The sequence below is a fragment of the Fusarium odoratissimum genome, assembly GCF_000260195.1.
Source record: "Fusarium odoratissimum NRRL 54006 unplaced genomic scaffold supercont1.15, whole genome shotgun sequence".
Lineage (NCBI taxonomy): Eukaryota > Fungi > Ascomycota > Sordariomycetes > Hypocreales > Nectriaceae > Fusarium > Fusarium odoratissimum.
The window spans coordinates 470,553-488,776 of NW_022158701.1; the positions used below are offsets into that span (position 1 = coordinate 470,553).

Below are 18,224 nucleotides of genomic sequence, written 5' to 3' on the forward strand. Positions count from 1 at the left end.
GGCCTTGGGCGGCAAGGTGATCACGTCGATTGGCCACGACCTGATCTGATCGTCCTTGAGGGATATGGAACTCGACACGCGAATTTGTCTCACGATATCTTGGAGTAAAAACATCTTGATCATCTCAGACATCATCTTATACTTAATAAAATGGCTGGCCCAAGATTTGACGACCCTGTCTACGGGAGCAACGTTGTGACAGGGATCAGTGCTACAGGCAACGCTCACCAAACCTTCAACTTCAATCAACGTTTTGAGTCGAGGCCGTTCTTTCTGTTTCCCTATGAGAAACATGAAGATTTTGTTACACGGCCTGAAATATTATCCAAACTTGAGGAACTTCTACCAAAGAATTCCGACGACTTTCGAAGCGCCGCTCTTTGGGGCCTCGAAGGATCTGGGTAAGCCTACTGAGATTGTCACAAGAACGTCACTCACATCAAATTGACAGCAAGACGCAAATCGCTCTGGATTTCGCATATAGTCGATACAGTAAAATACAATGCTCCGTCTTTTGGGTTCATGCAAATAGCGAGGCGACCTTTGCACAAGATTATGGCTCAATTGCAAGCGTTCTGGGCATGAACGCTCAAGGTTCTGTGCCTGAGCTTCTACAAAACGTCCGACATAGAATTGAATCGTTACCTAGATGGCTACTTATCATCGACAATGCCGACGACTTGTCTTTACTTGGCGTCGGTTTAGCAGCAAGAAACACCAGCAAGATGATAAATTACATCCCGAAAGGCCCAAATGGCACTATTTTGTGGATCAGCCGTGATGAAGCAATTGTTGGGAGTCTTGTAGGCGTATGGAGAGGTGTAGCTGTCTCAAGGATGACTTTTGATGAAAGCAAGGCACTGCTTGAGTCGACAATGCCTCAATCAATAGGTGATGACGAGCTAGATGATGCTACTCTGTTACTTGAAGAGCTGCAGTTTTTGCCGCTTGCTATTTCGCAAGCTGGGGCATACATGCGAAGAACAGAGACGTCCGTCAGCCAGTATCTTAATGACTTGAAAAAAGAGGAAACACGTTGGCGCATCTCGAAAGAACCCGAGTTCGACAGATACAGGTTACACAACAGTTCCAACAGCATTCTTGAGACTTGGAGTTCTTCGGTTCATCTCATTCGCCAAGAGAACGAGTTGGCATACAAAATTCTACACATCCTTGCGTACATGGATAAACGGGAGATTACTGAGCGGTTATTGGATGCTGCTGCTGCGCATGGAGAAACAAAGCAGATGGAAGACATGCTTGAGAGTAAGAAGAGAGAAGCAATACGTCGACTCAAGAACTTCTCCTTCCTAATAGAGCACCATCTCGGCAATAATGAACGCACTTATGAGATACACAAGCTCGTCAAAGATGCCATACGTTACAAGCTACGAAATGTAAGTATATTGGACGGACATGCGAACAAAGCGAATAAAGACTCTCGTCGATTGGGAGCGTGCATTAAGAGACGGTTTGCGAATAATGGAAGTAGTAAGGGGGTTCCAAGGAAGGGAGAAGAGTACTTTGCTGGCGTGGCAGTCGACATTGTCGCCAGCACTTATCCCCATAAGACTCACCTCAAAACCGGGAAAGCACCATGAGCTGACAAGGAGGGATTCCTGGAAATGGGATTTTGTGGCGATATATCAATGAGTTGGGCTGGATAGGGAAGGCATAGAAGGCGGTGTGTAAGACTGGAGCTATGTTGGTTGAGTGAGAATTTGGTTGGGGTTGATGGAACTGCTGTTTCTGGGAAGATAAGGGTTACGAGGGAGTGGATTGAGTATACTAGTGATCATTAAGTATGAGATCCTGTTTGGGATTGACTTGGCTAAAGGTGCGTTGCCGAAAGAAATAGACGGCGAGTGAAGAATAGCTGTGCCAGTTTGGGATACTAAGAGGAGACTCTTCATTATTGGCATGGAGACTCATCGTTCTCACATGGTCAAGGCAAGCATGTAAGGCGTTCTAATTCTTCTTTTTAATTAAGCTGCATATAGGAATCTAGGACTATCGTGAAGTATTCATCATATGTTATTATCAGTAATGTTTCTTAGTAAGTTGTCGTCGTCTTCTCCATCTGGTGTATCCAGCTTCTCAGCATATACAACGGTGTCGGTGCATACATAAATATTAGGTATTAGAGATAACTGGCGTAGAAGTCCAACAATCACTCTCTGAAGCCTAATAGGCTGGGTGGTAGAAGCAGAAGCCAGTCGCGTGCTCGATTGCATCGACAACACACTCTTTATGGTCGACCTGCTGTTGAGTGGTCATTGAAATGCTTATATAGGTCTTTCTCCTTCTTGTCAGAATCCTGCTTGGTAAGTCCTGACCCTCGATTCTGTATATCTCCTCCCCACATGCGGCCCCTTTGGAGGAAGAAGATTCGCCTAATCTGAGTTGAGTTTTGGTAATTTATTCCATTTGGGCGTAAGCTCTGGTCTTGTTGTAAGAGCAAGTGTGTAATTTAGTCGTTTTAATATAGGTAGTTGACGACCAGGATTTCTCTCTTGTTTGAAATGAGTGGTCGGTCCTGGTGGAAATGCTAGACTGATACACCAGGACTTAGATCAAGGAGGATCAGGAACTGGTCGCTCACAGCAGCGGCAATGGAGGCCTGGCTAGACTCTGAAGGTTCAGTCTTCATGCACCCCCTCACACGTGGCGCTGCTGGGATGGTCTTGATATTATATATATATATATAACAATTCGCTTTTGCCAACCGAACCCATCGTATCACGACTTATTGGGAGTTTAGTCATAGGGCATATCTTTGGTGTGCTCATATACCACGCACAGACGTAGGTCTCCTTGATCTCTTCGAGATATGATTTCCAGAAGCCGATTTGGCCAAAGGCGCTGACGGTGATAACAGGAAAGGTAGCCATGGTTTTCTGGTGAGTCAATGTTGTCAGTAGGGTTAGGTAGATCCTGGCATCGTCTAGAATCAAGGATCAGCGATGATACATCAGTCATTCTTCAAGTACCTCTCTTACAGGAATAGCAAACACTCATCCCCTCTTCCTCACTCGTGAGCTGCCCACGATCGCGACGAACAGTCAACTCAGAGAAGCCATGTTCCGCTTCAAGCCTATTGGTTGGTAGAGCATATCTAATAGCAATACTGGGCTTTCTTGACGATTACTTCCTAGATGTCCTTGCAAACTCCGATTAGGCTTTCGGTCGCGATATCTGCTACTCGCGAGAAGAGACAATGGTCTGAAGTATCCGCGGTTGACCTGAGGCTGGCGATTTCTTAGCCTTTGTCGGGACTCGATGCCAGCCATGAAGGCATCTGCAATAGCGGAAGCGGTGCATTGACAATAGGACCCGGCGGCAGCATCTCAGCAGACCCGGGCTTTTGAAAGGCGCGCAAAGTGAGATATTTGGGGCCTTGGGGAGTCTATGACGAGTTCTGAGCTTGCTAAGATAAGAAAACTCTGATTATGGTACTAAGGAAGCACCTGTCTCTGTTGTTTGTTGGCATGCTCAGGTGGGCCGGCGCCGCTCGTGGGCGCGAAGCAGGCAATTCTGTCCACTATGAAGGGTCAGAAAACAAAATCTCGTAGAGCCTCGTATATATGAGTTCCTTGTCAGATACCAGAGCATATCACTAATGTGTCGATTAGTTTACGGATGATACGATCTGCGAAATCAGCATACGCCTTGAAGGTTACTCTAACCAAGCCGATATCGGGAATACTCACCAGAAAGATAGGGAGTGTCATCCACTCCAAGAACAACCTGGGCCATGATCGAGGGTTCCTAGCCCAGGATGTCAAGATACAGGTAGAGCAAAATGCTGATATCTTTTTCGGCGTCGTCCTTCAGTTGCGAGATGGTCTTAATCTACCACCAATTGCCGAAATGATAGGCCATGATGGATTCTTCAAGCTCTCGATGAGCTGGGACTGGATATCAGCCTTGAGCTCAAACCTGGGTTCCCATCGTGTATTCCGGGTCCTTGGACTTGAGATTTGGTTCATGATTTATATAGAGAGTCGAATTTTCCGACTAAGAGGTTGCGCTTCAATTAGTTCCATTGTTTTGTCCTAGTATCTCGAGTGGTGTATATAGCAGGTGGTAGAAACAGTTCAGCTGTTTATGACACATGTAGAGTCAAGGCAGCAGACCAAAGCACAAAGCTATCGCGTCTTGGCTTCGGTGGAGTTGTTATCTCCCGCTATTGCTTGATGTATCTCGTTTTCCACGTATGCATTACCTTCTTTGATCACCTTCACTCGGCTCCGGAGGTCGTTGACCTCCGGATTGTTGGAGGGCAACTCTACACATTTTGTTGACCATGTTGTTGTTAGATCGTGAGTTTCGCTTGTAGGTATGAGTGTGAGCTTGTATATATACCAAATTTCGTTTGAGGAGATCAGGCAGACCAGCTAGTGGTAGAGCGGGGATTATGAAGGAGCCTTTCATCTCAGGGTTGTCTTCGTCTTGCTGGCGGGAGATGGGATTCCTGTCACGACCACGACCAGCACCGGCGCCAGGACTGTTATATATAAAGAAAATCGACACTTCATACTTGCTGGTAAGTATGCTGAATCTGAGGTGCCTTGGGTGTTTCTAGTCATTAAACCTCTCTCCTGTAGACCTCATGCCTTGATCGATGGTTTCATTCTCTCCCCCCTTCTGCTTTGTGAAATGCTTATATATATGAGAAGAACGGTATACCAAAGGACAAATATATTTGTAGAGTCAAACGAGATGCAAGGTCGAGAGACCACATGCGAGCGTTCTAGATTTCATCCAATGGATGAGAACCTTGGAAATATGTGTGTGGTCGCCGCAAAGAATTAGATGGAGGAAGAAGCCTCATAAGCTCTCTAAGAAGTCCATGATGGTGGTAATGAAGATTGTTTGATAAAGTAGTTAAAACTTATGCTAGGCAAGGCCGCGGTGTCTCGTCACCTAATCGTGCTTGTGCTTGAAAAAGATGCGGTGTGATCTGGCTGCTGGATATGAGGGATATTATACTCAGAATCTCACATCGATGGTTGATGATATCGGTGGTAGTTGAACTTCTGGTTGATATCATTGTGGGACGCCATCCAGCAGCTTCCACATCGCTCTTGAGGTCTGCATGATTAGGACGCAGAGTGTCGGGCAATTCATATCGGGCGCAAATCTCTGGCAGGATAAGATCAGAAAACGGCTCGATGTCGGCCAGTAACCTGTCAAACTCAAATTGACGGGCGATCTCTGCAATAAGATTATCATGCTTCATGACGTCCTTTTTAGCTATTTCTCTCAGCTCTGGGCTTTCCATCTGTGTGAACAGGAAGTCCTTCAATTCTAACTCAGATGCATGTCCCTGTAAGAACCGTGATAATCCCTATGAAAGGAGATTCAGGAAAGCCGGGGGATCGAAGACCATGAGGAGTATTCGTGTGAGGACCACGAATCCCGAGTAAGATGATTAGCAAAACGAGAACAGCAAAGAACCGCTTGTAGAGATATTAGTAGATGTCTTTGCAATTGCATGGAATATCGACTTCAGAAAGGGGAATAAGCCATCCCAACATAGCTAGGAGTCGTGCATTTCCAGAACATACCTTTGAAACGTAACTGTACGTATCTCCATGGTTTTGCTCAACGTAAGGGATGGTGGGTGACTCATCTTACTTCTATAAAACTGCCTCAGATACTGTCCGTGTCTCAGGTAAAGGTTTCTGAGTAAGGAGAACTGTTATTCTCTCTCCAAGCTCCTAGTGGGTCGACTCAGTTAGGCTTGTTGATTTTTGGCGATGCTTTCTTCCACAGGAAGATGTATATAGTGCTTCAAAAGCGGTTTTAACAAACTACCCCGGTGATCTGACGAATGTTTTCCATCTATCAGAAAAACCTCAATTATGATGTGCCTGAATGTTATGATCGCAAAAGTTCTTAGCATCCGGAAAAGTAGCTAAAGCTTACTTCATGGCGTGGATCATTGCCCTGGTAGCTGGTTGGGTTGTGTATACACTATTCGCAACGTCGCCGTTCATGTGCCTCAGCCAAACGAACAACTCCTTGCGACCCAGGATTATCGGTATGTTCATTCTGATGTGCCTCGTCCATGTGATTAAGTCACGTTCTCTTCTCACATTGAGTGTCGTCCAGTAATTGCCGAATGTAATAAGGGTAGTCGGTGTTATATATACATATTAAAACCGCTTGGACAGTTCCTTGTTCGAAGAAAGGATGTATTGTGTCTCTAACTCCGTCATCGAACCGAGCCAGGGCCTTGAGTAGCAGGCGGCATCGGATATATCGAAAAAGCCATCAAACGGCGAAGGGTGAGATACTTTTGCCAACGAAGTATCCTTGTTCTTGACACTGTTAGAATGCGAACAAGAAAAACCCCGGCCTGGTGCATACTTCAAAGGCAGACCGCAATTGAGAAGGCGGTTGTCTGTACATGTGGCCGCAAGTCTGATATTAATACTTCAACTGCGTCCTAACTAGGGCCCTCCTTTAATTTTCTATGAAGGGAAGAAGTCTCAGAGCTCGATAGCCTATAAAGAAAAAGAGATAAGTAATCTATATTAGGTAAATTCTTTTTTATGGATATAAACAGGGCAGGGAGTAGGTCTTTGCCTTGGTTGAAAGGACGGATTTATACCGCGAGCATTTTGGAGCTACCTTTTACTAAGATAGTAGTCGTTTTTATACGTAAGGCCGTCAATGTATTATATCCATCGAGTTTTCAGTTGATGGGGCCAGCCAGCAAAGGAGGAAGGGTGACAAAAGGTGACGAATGTATGTATGTTGCCAAAGTGTAACCTTGTTGGCAACTTCTCATAAACTGTAGATTCGCCGCCTTGTAGGAGAATAACTTACTGTTAGACTGGTGACATTGGACCCTAGTCCGGAGAACATTTCTAGCAAGAAACTTGATCAAAATGAATCGGATCCTTCTTGAGCTTGTTTTCTTTCAACCCACCCACTCTGCTCCAATAGTCCCTCCATACACTGAATGTACTTCGACAGTCATGTTGCGCGTTTTGCTTGAGGGTGCTTCTTACTATCAGCGACGCTGGTAGAGCCCGATCCCTTCGGCTTGTCGCCGCCAGGCTTGTACATTCGAACAGCGAAGCGATAGTAGTATCTGTCTCGATCATCTGCAGGCATGATGGTGTTGTACCTCGTAGCTACCGCACGGGATCTCTGTACAGAAACCCAGGACGGATGTATGAATATAGTAATACAGTATGTATGATTTCAAAGTAGACCTCGGTTGGTGTCCTGGTAGTTCGACTGGATCCAGGTCTATTCGAAGGGACTGTCGTGACTTCGGAGCCCGGTTGGCAGTCTTAGCCAAGTTGCGGTCCAGGCACCATAGCAACTGTGATTCTGCAGCATGATAAATTTGGCCTCCATGACGAGTTTCTCCTGGTCTGAGTACAACATTTGTGACTACTTTGACGGTCTAGTTGATTTCGAGCTTTGTCCTCCAAGCTATGCGACGTTGAAGGGATATAGAGCAGTAATGGAAAGTGAGCCCTTTGGATTGTAGCTCCTGTCACTCGTGAAAGGAGGCATAAGAATGAAAAGTTTACCTCATCAGCCACCAGAGACCACAGACAAGTCGAACGGCATTACCAGTCGTCGGAGGTAGGAAAAACACTGCCTGGCGGTCCGCGGCTCAAGCTCCTCCACCAAGTTACAGTCACCCAATGACTCCACGAGAGTCTTGCTCTCCAAAATGGCCAGCAGCGCCGTTGTAAGTCCCTAATCCTAACCCAACTTTTTGGAGTGGAGGTGTCATCCTCCGATTTCATTATAGCTTCTTCAGCAACTGCTTCATCGTGGAGGGCGTCATGAGCATCGTCGCTCAGTTCACCGTCATCCTCGGACTCAACCTCTGTCTCCTCATTTCCAAAATCGCCTTCCTAGACAAACTGACTGTTGTAGTTACGGCGCTGCTCAATGTGGATGCGCAGTAAATCGTGCTTTGACTTGATCGCACCCTCCAGTAGATCAGTATCTTGCGGAAAAGAGATCCTGAAATGCCGTTCAAAAATTCCATTGTACTTTGGTCATGCTTTCAAATGCAGACTAGGGCGTCTTCTACTCCCATCTGGGTGCCAGTATCGAATTGTTTGGTCGTTATCGCCCAACTTCTCAAGGTTCGTGATGGGATCCATTGCCCCGTGGATAGTATAGTAGGCAGAGTATGCCTTTTGGTGCCTTCTGGGTAGTCAAGTGAGTGTAGAGTGTAGAGTGGAAAGGGCACAACCGGCCTGGGAAATGCTATCCGCTTGTCTCCAGATGGATTTGCGAATTTCAGGCGATGACAGTAAAATACCGATGCCTTCAGTGTCATTTGGAGTTGGTGTGTTGATTACGGAATTGTCTGGGATGGACGAAGATTCGCACAAGCATATCTCGAGAACTTCGTTCTTCATTCAAGATGGAGACTTGGATTAGGCGGAGGTGCTGATCAACCATTTGGCAACCTCAAAGTGTTTAATATTGTCATGGTATATCTTTTCGTTCTTCAATATACCATAGAACCGTTTGTCTCTTGGTCTCGGCGTCGCCGTTGAAAGCCAATCCACCGTGGGTCTTGAGGAAACGTCAAGTAGGATTCCTTCATTCTCCGGTTGACTTAGCGTGAAGGAAGGTCTTTCTCTTTGAATGTCAGGTCTCGGACGTTGTCCCAATTTATTAGAGCGTTGAAGATGGCCAAGAGTCTGCCGGTTGTTCGGCTTGCGTATTTCGCCCACTGCGAATCTTGTAGGCTGCGGTAGATTTCGGCATGCTTACAGTTCCAGATAGAGAGCTCTATAAGAGTGCAGCTCCCGTTTATAGCGTTACACCTAGGTCTTCAGTTTCTCGGTTTTCCTGTATCAACTTCTTGTCAGAAGGCTTTGTAAGCTTGATCTCAACGTCTTTGCGACCGCCATAGCGTACAACTGCAATGATGATAGATCAACAAGCAAACTATGCCCATCATCAGATCTCCATTCCTGCATGAATTGCGCACGTTGAAGGCTCTCGATTAGGGGTGATTTGTGCAAGGCAGAGCATAGATTTGATTCCGTACCTGCTTGAAGATTTGCGGTGTTGAACCCTGTTCCTCATGGATAGCTGGATGCACATCCATCCTCAACACAACATGGATTTGCGCAAGGTTGAGAAGTAAACTCACCATTTAAAGACTCTTTCAGTCACTTATCTGGTGTTATCATCCCCAGTCTGCGCTCGTAGAGGCGCTGGACAGGGTTGTTGGGCATCCCTGAAAGCCCCCTTCTGCAAAGGCTTTGAAGAAATGTTCCCCGGCCTTCTTGAGCGTCTCCGCGACGAGCGACAGTTGGTTCACAAAGCTAATAAATTTATCGAGCTCCTCCTTGTTGTCCTTGTGGGCAAGTCTCTGGAATGATGCCTCGGTGACATCTCCGCTTTTCCTGTAGGGGATAAAGGCTAGGAGGCCAGCTCCAAGTTTCCGGCACAGTATCGACCAGCGCCTTTATAATATAAAAGAATATGCTCCATTGTGTATATTACCGACTGGAGCCTGTCATGCATCACGTAATGTCGAAAAAGTATGAGAAAAACAAAAAGAAAATAAGGGCCGTTAGGAAGCCTTTGGTGCGCTTTGCTCGCGGGTGGTGTAGGATTCTTCTGGAGTCAACAGCTTCAGTGTACAAGCTCCTGCTGCTGCCGACGCTGCTGCAATGGCTGAGTTGATAGCGCCTCTGGTGAGTCGCGTTGCTGAGGCATGGATCATCCTCTAGCAGCAGGCTGTTGAGTCAGTGGCTGTATCGCAATGGGCCGATGCGCAAGTGTTCGTGAACCCGAAGCCTCGTTCTCTGGTCACCCACCAACTCACGGAACGCATATTCCATGGCATCAAGTACAGCAAAGGTGTCCGGCTCAGGCGGTCCGTCCTTGAGTCATTCGGCTTTGGTCAAACAGTTTCCCCATTCTGCGTGGGTGAGCCCGCAGGTCCAGTCTGGCAGCAGGATTGGAACATGCTCTCACCGTTATCATAGTAAGTCATGGACGTGATCTTACAAACATTATATCACGGTGAACAGAGGGAAAATTTCTGTCCTTCTCTCATATTCTGAGGAATTGCGGGGGTCCAATGGTCTAGATCACCTGCTGAATCCTACCGGTGCCATTGCGGAGCGGCGCACCAAGCTACTTGAGAACTTATATTACTATTAGCTCCGTGTGGTTAGTGGTATGCTTGCGAAAAGAAGATGAGAGACATTTACATGGCCTAATCATTCTGGGCGTATGCTATCCGAAGCATAGGAGATGAGATCTGTCTAGCCTCGGTACAGCAGGGCTTGCTTCACCCTCAATGGGACTGTCCCCTAGCTCATTGGATTTAGCTTGAGGAGGGACTTGTGCGGATAAAACCAGTGGGATATCGTAAAGTGATGGAGATTGGGGTGATTCAGGTGTCTCAATGGTCAACTTCCGGTGATGAAGGCTCAGCTTTCATGTCTCTAAACCTGTAGGCCGGTGAATAGAGCCTAGGAAGTCCATGTTGCGCTCGTGAACATTCAGGGGAGGCGTAGTAATGGTCCTCCTTGTCGCCAGAATCCTCACAGGGTGGTATTAGGGAAATGCGTGCTGACGAACGAAATAGGTACCCTGATACCAGGCTTCTCTTGTGCAGCAATCCTTTTGGCTATTGGTATATATTCCATGAAGTCAACATCTTCTTGAAAGATTCGAGGCTCATGTCCACTTAGGAGCTTCAGGCCGAGATATTCTCGGGCAACATGACCCCACGCAGCATAGGGTGGACTTCCGTAACTGTGTAAGTATCGCGGATGGACCAGATCCCTTCGTAGAGGTGCACATTGCACGCAACGCGTACGTGCTGGTTAGGTACTGGGGATCCCATCATATGCTCGTCGCCATCAAACCCGACCTGCCTCATAGCTTCTGCGATAATGAGCTCCTCTGTTGTCGAAATAGGTTTTCCCGCAGCAGATGAAACACACCGAGGTGGATTTGGCATGCGAATGCCACCTGAAACGACATCGTGTGATTCTGACTCGTTCCGTATGCACATGGAGGTGGCGAGTTGAACCTTTTCGACTTCATGGAGCGTCTGCCTATTAACTGTCCTGTTAGCTCCATAGATTGCGACGTGACACCAAGGCTTCAACTCTGAGGCCCCGGTACTTCTCTGACTTACCTGATTTCTGTGATATACTGCTGAGGGGAACAATGTAGTAACCATTTCCTCGTCTTCCCAATACCCATTTGGTTCACCAAGAGCATATCGGGGGTGCCTGACAGCATTCAATTGAGTGAGGAAATGATTCAAACCTTGAGAACATCCTTTGTATATATATAAAGGCTTCCGACACTTGTCAGTAAGCACCATATGCCCAATGTGTCTCATCATCACCTACCCAAACAGCCTCGGGCTTTGGGAACCTAACTCATTGCACATTGCACTTGTATTTACTGCCATCACCTCGTAGCCGATGATCTTGAACACGTGGTGCTGCTTGAATCCTGTCTTCTTATCCCTTCCTCCCTGAAGACTCCAACACGCATAAAGAAGACGTGGCCGGAGTGTCGTGCCTTTCTCGCTTCTCCTGGTTCTTGGAACTCGTCAGGGTGATGCGATTGGGGTGATTGCGTCCAAGGGGGCTTTGTAGGAGGGATTGTCGGGTGCTATGTTCTGGATAGTTGGTGTCGAGCCCTCGAGCCCAAGTCCCAGCGGGAAGCGATGTATCCCGCGGCGTCGGCGGTGATAACGGTTGGCGTATATAGTCTCAGATAAGGTGCTTTGTGTCGAAGAGCAAATGGGGTTCATGACATGATGGGGAGAGTATACTGAGATTGAAGCATTATGAGAGAATAAAAAGAGTTAATTGACATTTAAATCTTCCCTTAGTGAAAGGAGACTACTGAGGAGGTAACATAGTAAGTGTATATGCAGATTTCACCTTGATCAGCTTAGTTAGTGTTCATGAATAGTGAATGTTGATCTCCTACCTTGCAGTTCAATCTCTTCGCATGAGCCGAGAGTGATAGTGGCCTTGCTAGGTGACAATATTTTCTATAAAATGTTTATATATATGGGAAGAATAGATGCTGGTGCTGGTGTTGTTGGTGTTGGTGGCGGTGGTGGATGACAAGGACAAGAGTTGAAAGGTGGGAGGAAAGGTAGCTTTTATAGCCAGCCAGACACATGTTTGCTTTTCAATGATCTTCTGGAGTATTCCAAGTTTTCAGGAGATCTCTGAGTGATTTCCTTCTCTGGACTTTCATTTGTGAAGGTCGAGCATGTTGTAATACCCCAATGTCCTTGATTGTGATGCATCAGCGTACGCGTCCAGCTTTGGTGAATGTCGCTTGACAATCAATGCCATATATCAAAAGCCATAAAATATCTGAACTTCATCAAATTCTTTGGTTTATTTGGCAAGCAGTGACTCCCTAACTGACGGTATGTTGGTTGTTGTTTCCAGAGCAAACTGCACCGAAAACACTTTCAACCTCGCATTGTTTTTCTAGCTACCGGTATTTGCGTTAAATTCCATCATTAACTTTATTTGATATTTGTGAGCGTTTGATTGTTATCGATTGCTCGTTAGCAAGTGTGTAGTGTTGTCCTCAAGACAGGTTGCACTAAATGTCAACGCAACTCCAGCTTGAGCATTTACCAACTCGTTGTTGAGACAGCATGTCTTGTTACAAACGTAGGCTAGGTGAAGTCAAACTATGCAGTTGGAAACGGCTATTTCATTGACTGTCTTTTTGATTTCATGGTTGGGTTGGATTCCATGCGGCATATTGGGATGTCCCATTCAAGCTTCTTCGATGAGGTATCATATAGTTTTAGACCGATCTCAAGGCTGAATAAACTTGAGGCCTTAAACGAGGGGGGCATTTACTTGTGAGATGCCCTGCTTAGTTCATTCTAAAAATGCCCATTATAACGCTTCGCTCCTGTATATATGTCACTAGATAATTTTAAGTCTCTTCGATGAGAGGAAGCAACCATCTCAACTCTTCATTTTCTGAGATCTTGAGAATGGTAACCCGCTGCGAGCTACACCCAAATGCAACAGTGAGTTCCGAATTCGTTGCTGATATTGCAGTCCAAACACCTCGAAAATCGAGTGGTAGTTCGATTAAATTGTTCTCCTTCCACTGGATCCAATGTTTTCTGAGTCTGAACGTTGGTGTGAGGTATTGGCTTGAGACAGTTCCCAGGCTCATTGGAATGACTCCATAATTGGTGTGGATTCCAGAGTTATCTGGTAGAAAGGCATCGATCTTCCAGTCGTTTTCAGAAAGTTTGATATCGGCAAGCATCTCCCCAGTCGTCCAATTCCAGATTCGGATGTCGTTATTAATCTGGCTGGCCAAAAGAGTTCCCGTGGAAGACAGGATTAAGTTGGAACCTGAGTTAGTCCGCCACTCTTGGGTACACATCGTTGACTCAAAGTTCCACATTTGAATCGCAGATGGAAGTCCAAGGGCAAGGGTGGAAGAATCCTCGGCAATTGCCATCGAAACCACAGTTATCTCGTGTCCATCAAATGTTATTTCGTGAAACAGCTCGCCTGTGTCACAGTCGAAACCCCTTATCCCTTTTCCGTGATTAACGAACAACAGGCTTCCACTCGGAGAAAATGAAAAGTCATAGGCCCAGATCTCCCTCCAGGTATGTTCGAGATCAAATGTACCGTTGGTCCGCTTCCAGATCTCAATGCAAGGACCATCCCTACCCAAGTAGTTTTGAATACCTACTGCTATACGTCGAGAGTCTGGTGAGAAATGCACTCTGGTCCTTTCGTCGCGCTGGCTGAGCTGCCACACGCAGTTGCCATCGCGTGCACCCCATACTGCCGCCTCATCCCATCCGTCTGTTGCTATGAATGCAGAATCGGGGGAAAACTTGTAAGATCGTATAGAGGAATTTTGGTCCTTATTGCGCATCTCGTGGAGCATTTCACCTGTCGCGGCATTCCATGCTCTCAGTTCGTGAATTCCATATGACGCTACTACTGTTGATGCATCATGCGATAGAACGAGTGACGTCGTTTCCTTTGAGTCCTCTAGAGGCTCTTTGAGGAGGCTTGGCCAGTCCCATAACTGTATTTCACCGCCACCTCGTCGCACAGAGGCAAAGGTTTGCCCATCAGGAGAAAATAAAAGATGGTATATATCGCCCTCATGACATCTCATCATTGTCACACAGACTTCTGCGTTTAAGTTCCATACTTCAATGTTGCTGTACGGCCCATCCTCTCTCTCACTTGTGAAGAGGAGAAAGTCCATGTCGGGTGAAAATGAGATACCGGGAAAGGAGAGGCGACGCCCGATGTTTAGTTTTGCTGAGCACTTTCCACTCCGAGTATCCCAGACCAATATTGATTCGTTGGTATAGACTATCGCCAGGAGGCCCGAGTCCGGTGAAAAGACAAAGTCCATCATACAACTAGCATCCTCCTCCTTCAGATCCCATACACACTGGCCTATCTGGAGGTCCCAGATCTTCATTACTGAGTTTTGTGCTGAAGGCGTAGCCAATACTTTCCCATCTGGCGAGAAGCCACTGGGGCTGTCAATGGCATCGTTGGACAGCGCTATGTGAAAGGACTTTTCTTCCTCAACACTCTCAAGAAACCAAACATGCGCATCAACATAGTTCGAAATAAGTAGAGCGGTGAATTGATCCAGTGAGAACTCCAACTGACACCCGTAGGTCTGACGAGAGTCGGTGTCAACTTCCATGCCCCATGGACATCTGAGATCTCTCACGCAATCCCCCGGTGCCACATCCCAGGCTTTCACTTGTCCCTTGATTGAGCATACCCATAGTAATGCGGAGTCTCGTGAAAAGGCTAAATCACCCAAGGCTCTATCTTCTGTTAGCTCTAGAATATATGCTATTGTATCCGAGAATAAGCTTATCTTGTGCTCGGGGGTAGTCACTGCTAGGTATTTTCCATTGGGAGAAAGAGCCATCAAAGAGTTTTGATCTGTCTCGAGCTCCTCGATACATTCGCCTGTGTCGCAACTCCAAGCTCTGGCATATTCTCTGTTGGAGACAGAATACAATAGTTCAGAGCCAGGCGAGAACACGGTAGAGCGTCTGTCTCCAGGGTGCCACCATGTGGGCGCAGATTTCTCGAACGAACGCAGGCGTGGATCCCAGTCGGTTCTTCTGCCTGTCACACGTCTCAAACAAATTGGTATTTCAGCGACAAAGGTCTTTCGGACGATGCTGTTCGTAGGCGTAAACACCAAAACAGAGTAATATATCTGTAAGGGTGCTAGGTTGATCGCTTCGGTATCTGTGTCAACGAATCTGATTGCATCGTCAAGGAAATCGATCAACTTCACGTCAACAGCAGACTAACAAATGAAGTTTCAGCGATCTGAAAGTTCTCAGCCTATGCTCTTTCCTACCTTTCTTTCCAGGACAGATTTAAGACTCCTGATCAGTCCGGTGATCAGATAGACTTCCCCTAGTAAGATCATGGCTTCAAACCAGTGAAGGAGATGCTTCTCCAAAAAGTTGAGGATAGCGGCGGCATCTCCGGGAGCAATTCCTGCAACCCTTTGGTGGTCTATCCAGTAAATGCATGCGTATTGAACCTCTGGGGGTAGATATTCGTCGATAAGCTCGGGTCTTAATGTCGAACGGAGCATGCCTGGAATCCCCAGGTGACAGACATCGGTTTTAAGGCTCTCCATCGCTTGGAAACAGTCTCCAACTAGATCTCTTGATGACTTCTTCTCATCGATCCGAAAAGGATTCCCTTCGATATATGGGTACATCAGATAGTCACGAAAGGATGAATGAAGCATTCGAATTGGTGCATCTGAAGAGGAAGGGATGCTGAGAACCGAATGGAGATAGTCTAACCTGACATCAATCGTCTTCTGGTCAATTTTCACGAGTCTCGAAAGTGCGGATGATGATAGAGGGATAGCGAGGTTAATGATGGTACCGACGATTCGCTTGACTTCGTGGATGATCGTCTCCTTCTTGCGTTTGGAACAATGCGAACCAAGCAGCTGACCAAGGACTGGCCCGTATGTAAGGTCCATCCGAGACGGATTATCCTCAGCCGAAGATTCCAGGAATCTTTGGAGCTGCTCGTCAGGGCTACCATGCCTCCGGTCAGCTATGAAACGGCATACAGTTGCGGCAAAGATAAAGAGGGGCGCTGCCCTTTCTGTGAGGAGCTGGATGCAGGCGTTTCCAGGCCAGTCGGGGGGCAGTTTACGTCCCTCAGCAATTGAAGAATTCCATCTCCTTTTAATCATATTTACTTCGTGTTGCAAGAATGTTGATATGTCGTGTTCTATTACTTGAGCGGGTATCTCGTGAAGGGCCAGGTCTTGATAAGTTCCCTGCACGTCGTTGAACCCTATGCGAACCGGAAGATCAGGGCGGCTCGTCACAAATATTCTACTTCGCGGTTGCTTTATATCACTTGTGCGGGAAAACAGGTTAATAATGAGATAAATATCAGCATCAGACTCGCATTCATCCAGCGCGTCGACGACAATAGTGATCGGCTTTTTATCCTGAGTCTCAGCTGAACTTTGAGAGAGGGGCTCCAGAATAAGTCTTTCGAACTGAGCTCTAACGGCTTTGCTCGCAATAGTTGGATCTTGCAGGACCGCTTTATAGATATAAGACTCGAGCGCCGGCTGATTTGTCGCAAGTTGACGCGCAATAGTTGGGACGAATTTGGGTATTTTCTCTCTATTCAGTCCGCCACGTTTGAAGAAGAAGGATGCGCCTAATCTCCCAGCCTCGGATAGGGAGCGGGCAATTGTGCGTGAGATAGTGGACTTTCCAGTACCCGCCATGCCGTTCAACCAGAACACCGTTTTCGACTGGTCAGTTGTGTCTTCGGCCCAATCCTTGATCTCCCGCAGAATATCCTTACGGGTGTTCTCCAGACAGGTCGCATTATGCTCCTCGGCATGTGAGTCCCAAACTGCATCACTAACGTATGGCAATTGATCGATTACTGCCCTTCGCTGGCCAGCCTCCGTCCTATCATCGATATCAAGGATAATGCCTCTACATAGCAATTAGTGGTCAGCATTGCTATTCTTTAGTGGCTTCAGCGGTCTATGATTGAGAACTATCGCCGTCATATCTTCCTATGTGTGTGACCCATCGCTTCGGAGTCCAGTCCTGATGCAGGGTATAAGCGAGAGACTGGATATACGTACGTCGTATCAATCTGAAGGACTTCTAGTAGGGTCTTTGTTGTATTTTCGATGTTCCGAATAGCGCCTTCAACCTTTTTCTTCCGCAGCGGCCATTTGAGGCTTGAACAATTGGCATTGTCGGACAGCAGACTTTCAAGCTCGTGTAACTGCACCTTACTGCTTCCCATAGCCTGGGCAAGCTTCTGAGAAGCTTCCAGTTTGCTGCCATTCTTTCCAGTGAGAAGATTGTGGATTTTCCGGACTCGTAATGCAACGTGATGGTTGCCTGCAGAAGTCGGGCGCGGCTGTCATTTGAGTTTTTGACATCTTGAGCGTACTTGGAGCAACATGAGATGACTTTGAGAGACAAGTCAACCACAGCAATAACATTTGCAACGATGCCTGGGCCTTCCAGTCCAGACATGGCTTCTATCGCAATGTGGAAGTGCGGGGAATGGAGACCAGGCTGTGGAGGAGGAACGAGAGTGCTGGTTCAATCTGATTGGGATACTCAGCCCCCGCGTCTCTCACATGGTGTGTTGGATCCCATCGGTAGATCATTGATGTACACAGACATCAAATTTGATGCGAAGGACCTCGTTTATGCAGTCAGTGATGGGTGCGTGTACTAGTGTTAGGAAAGCAAGAGATAAGTTTGAACAACTAAGGAAATAAGTTTGGAAAGGGTCCCTTTCACTTGATAATAATAACTTCCATCAAGAAATGAAAGCGTCACCCGTGGACTGATGTTTCGTCCCTGCTTCCTTGACAGCCTAGGTAAGAGAGGCAAGAAAACTCAGGACCCTCGATTCTAAGCGACAAAAAGACTTAGGTAAGTTATCCTAAGCTTAGGGTGCTTTTAGACCAGTCAACGTTGGCATCCTAGCTCGACGTCAGAAGTTTCATTGCTCCCTGAGGACAGCTGAGGTACTACTCATTCGCAATCCGCATGTCGGCCTCGCCTTCAGCTGCAGATTAAACACAGCGGAGCTGTGCCGCTTAAACACCAAACACCAAACATCGGAGAAGACAACGGCAACTAAAAACGCCATCGA

The 18,224-nt window shown here is 46.8% G+C and overlaps 3 protein-coding genes across 3 annotated transcripts; 1 reads left to right on the forward strand and 2 right to left on the reverse strand.

The window, feature by feature from the left end:
• Positions 1–60: 60 nt before the first annotated feature.
• Positions 61–2,018, forward strand: FOIG_09379 (uncharacterized protein). Its single transcript, XM_031209630.1, has 2 exons — positions 61–401; positions 452–2,018. Exons 1-2 carry the CDS (start codon positions 151–153, stop codon positions 1,599–1,601), a joined length of 1,401 nt encoding a protein of 466 aa, XP_031060717.1. The 5' UTR covers positions 61–150; the 3' UTR covers positions 1,602–2,018.
• An 8,696-nt stretch (positions 2,019–10,714) lies between these two features.
• Positions 10,715–11,247, reverse strand: FOIG_09380 (uncharacterized protein; the record flags this gene model as incomplete). Its single annotated transcript, XM_031209631.1, has 2 exons — positions 10,715–11,078; positions 11,162–11,247. 2 exons carry the CDS (start codon positions 11,245–11,247, stop codon positions 10,715–10,717), a joined length of 450 nt encoding a protein of 149 aa, XP_031060718.1.
• A 1,618-nt stretch (positions 11,248–12,865) lies between these two features.
• Positions 12,866–17,705, reverse strand: FOIG_09381 (uncharacterized protein). The gene is made up of 3 exons (XM_031209632.1): positions 17,191–17,705; positions 15,403–17,035; positions 12,866–15,348 (listed from the first exon to the last, which is right to left on the reverse strand). The coding sequence occupies exons 1-3, from the start codon at positions 17,355–17,357 to the stop codon at positions 12,955–12,957; spliced, it is 4,194 nt and encodes a 1,397-aa protein (XP_031060719.1). The 5' UTR covers positions 17,358–17,705; the 3' UTR covers positions 12,866–12,954.
• Between the last annotated feature and the right edge of the window lie 519 nt (positions 17,706–18,224).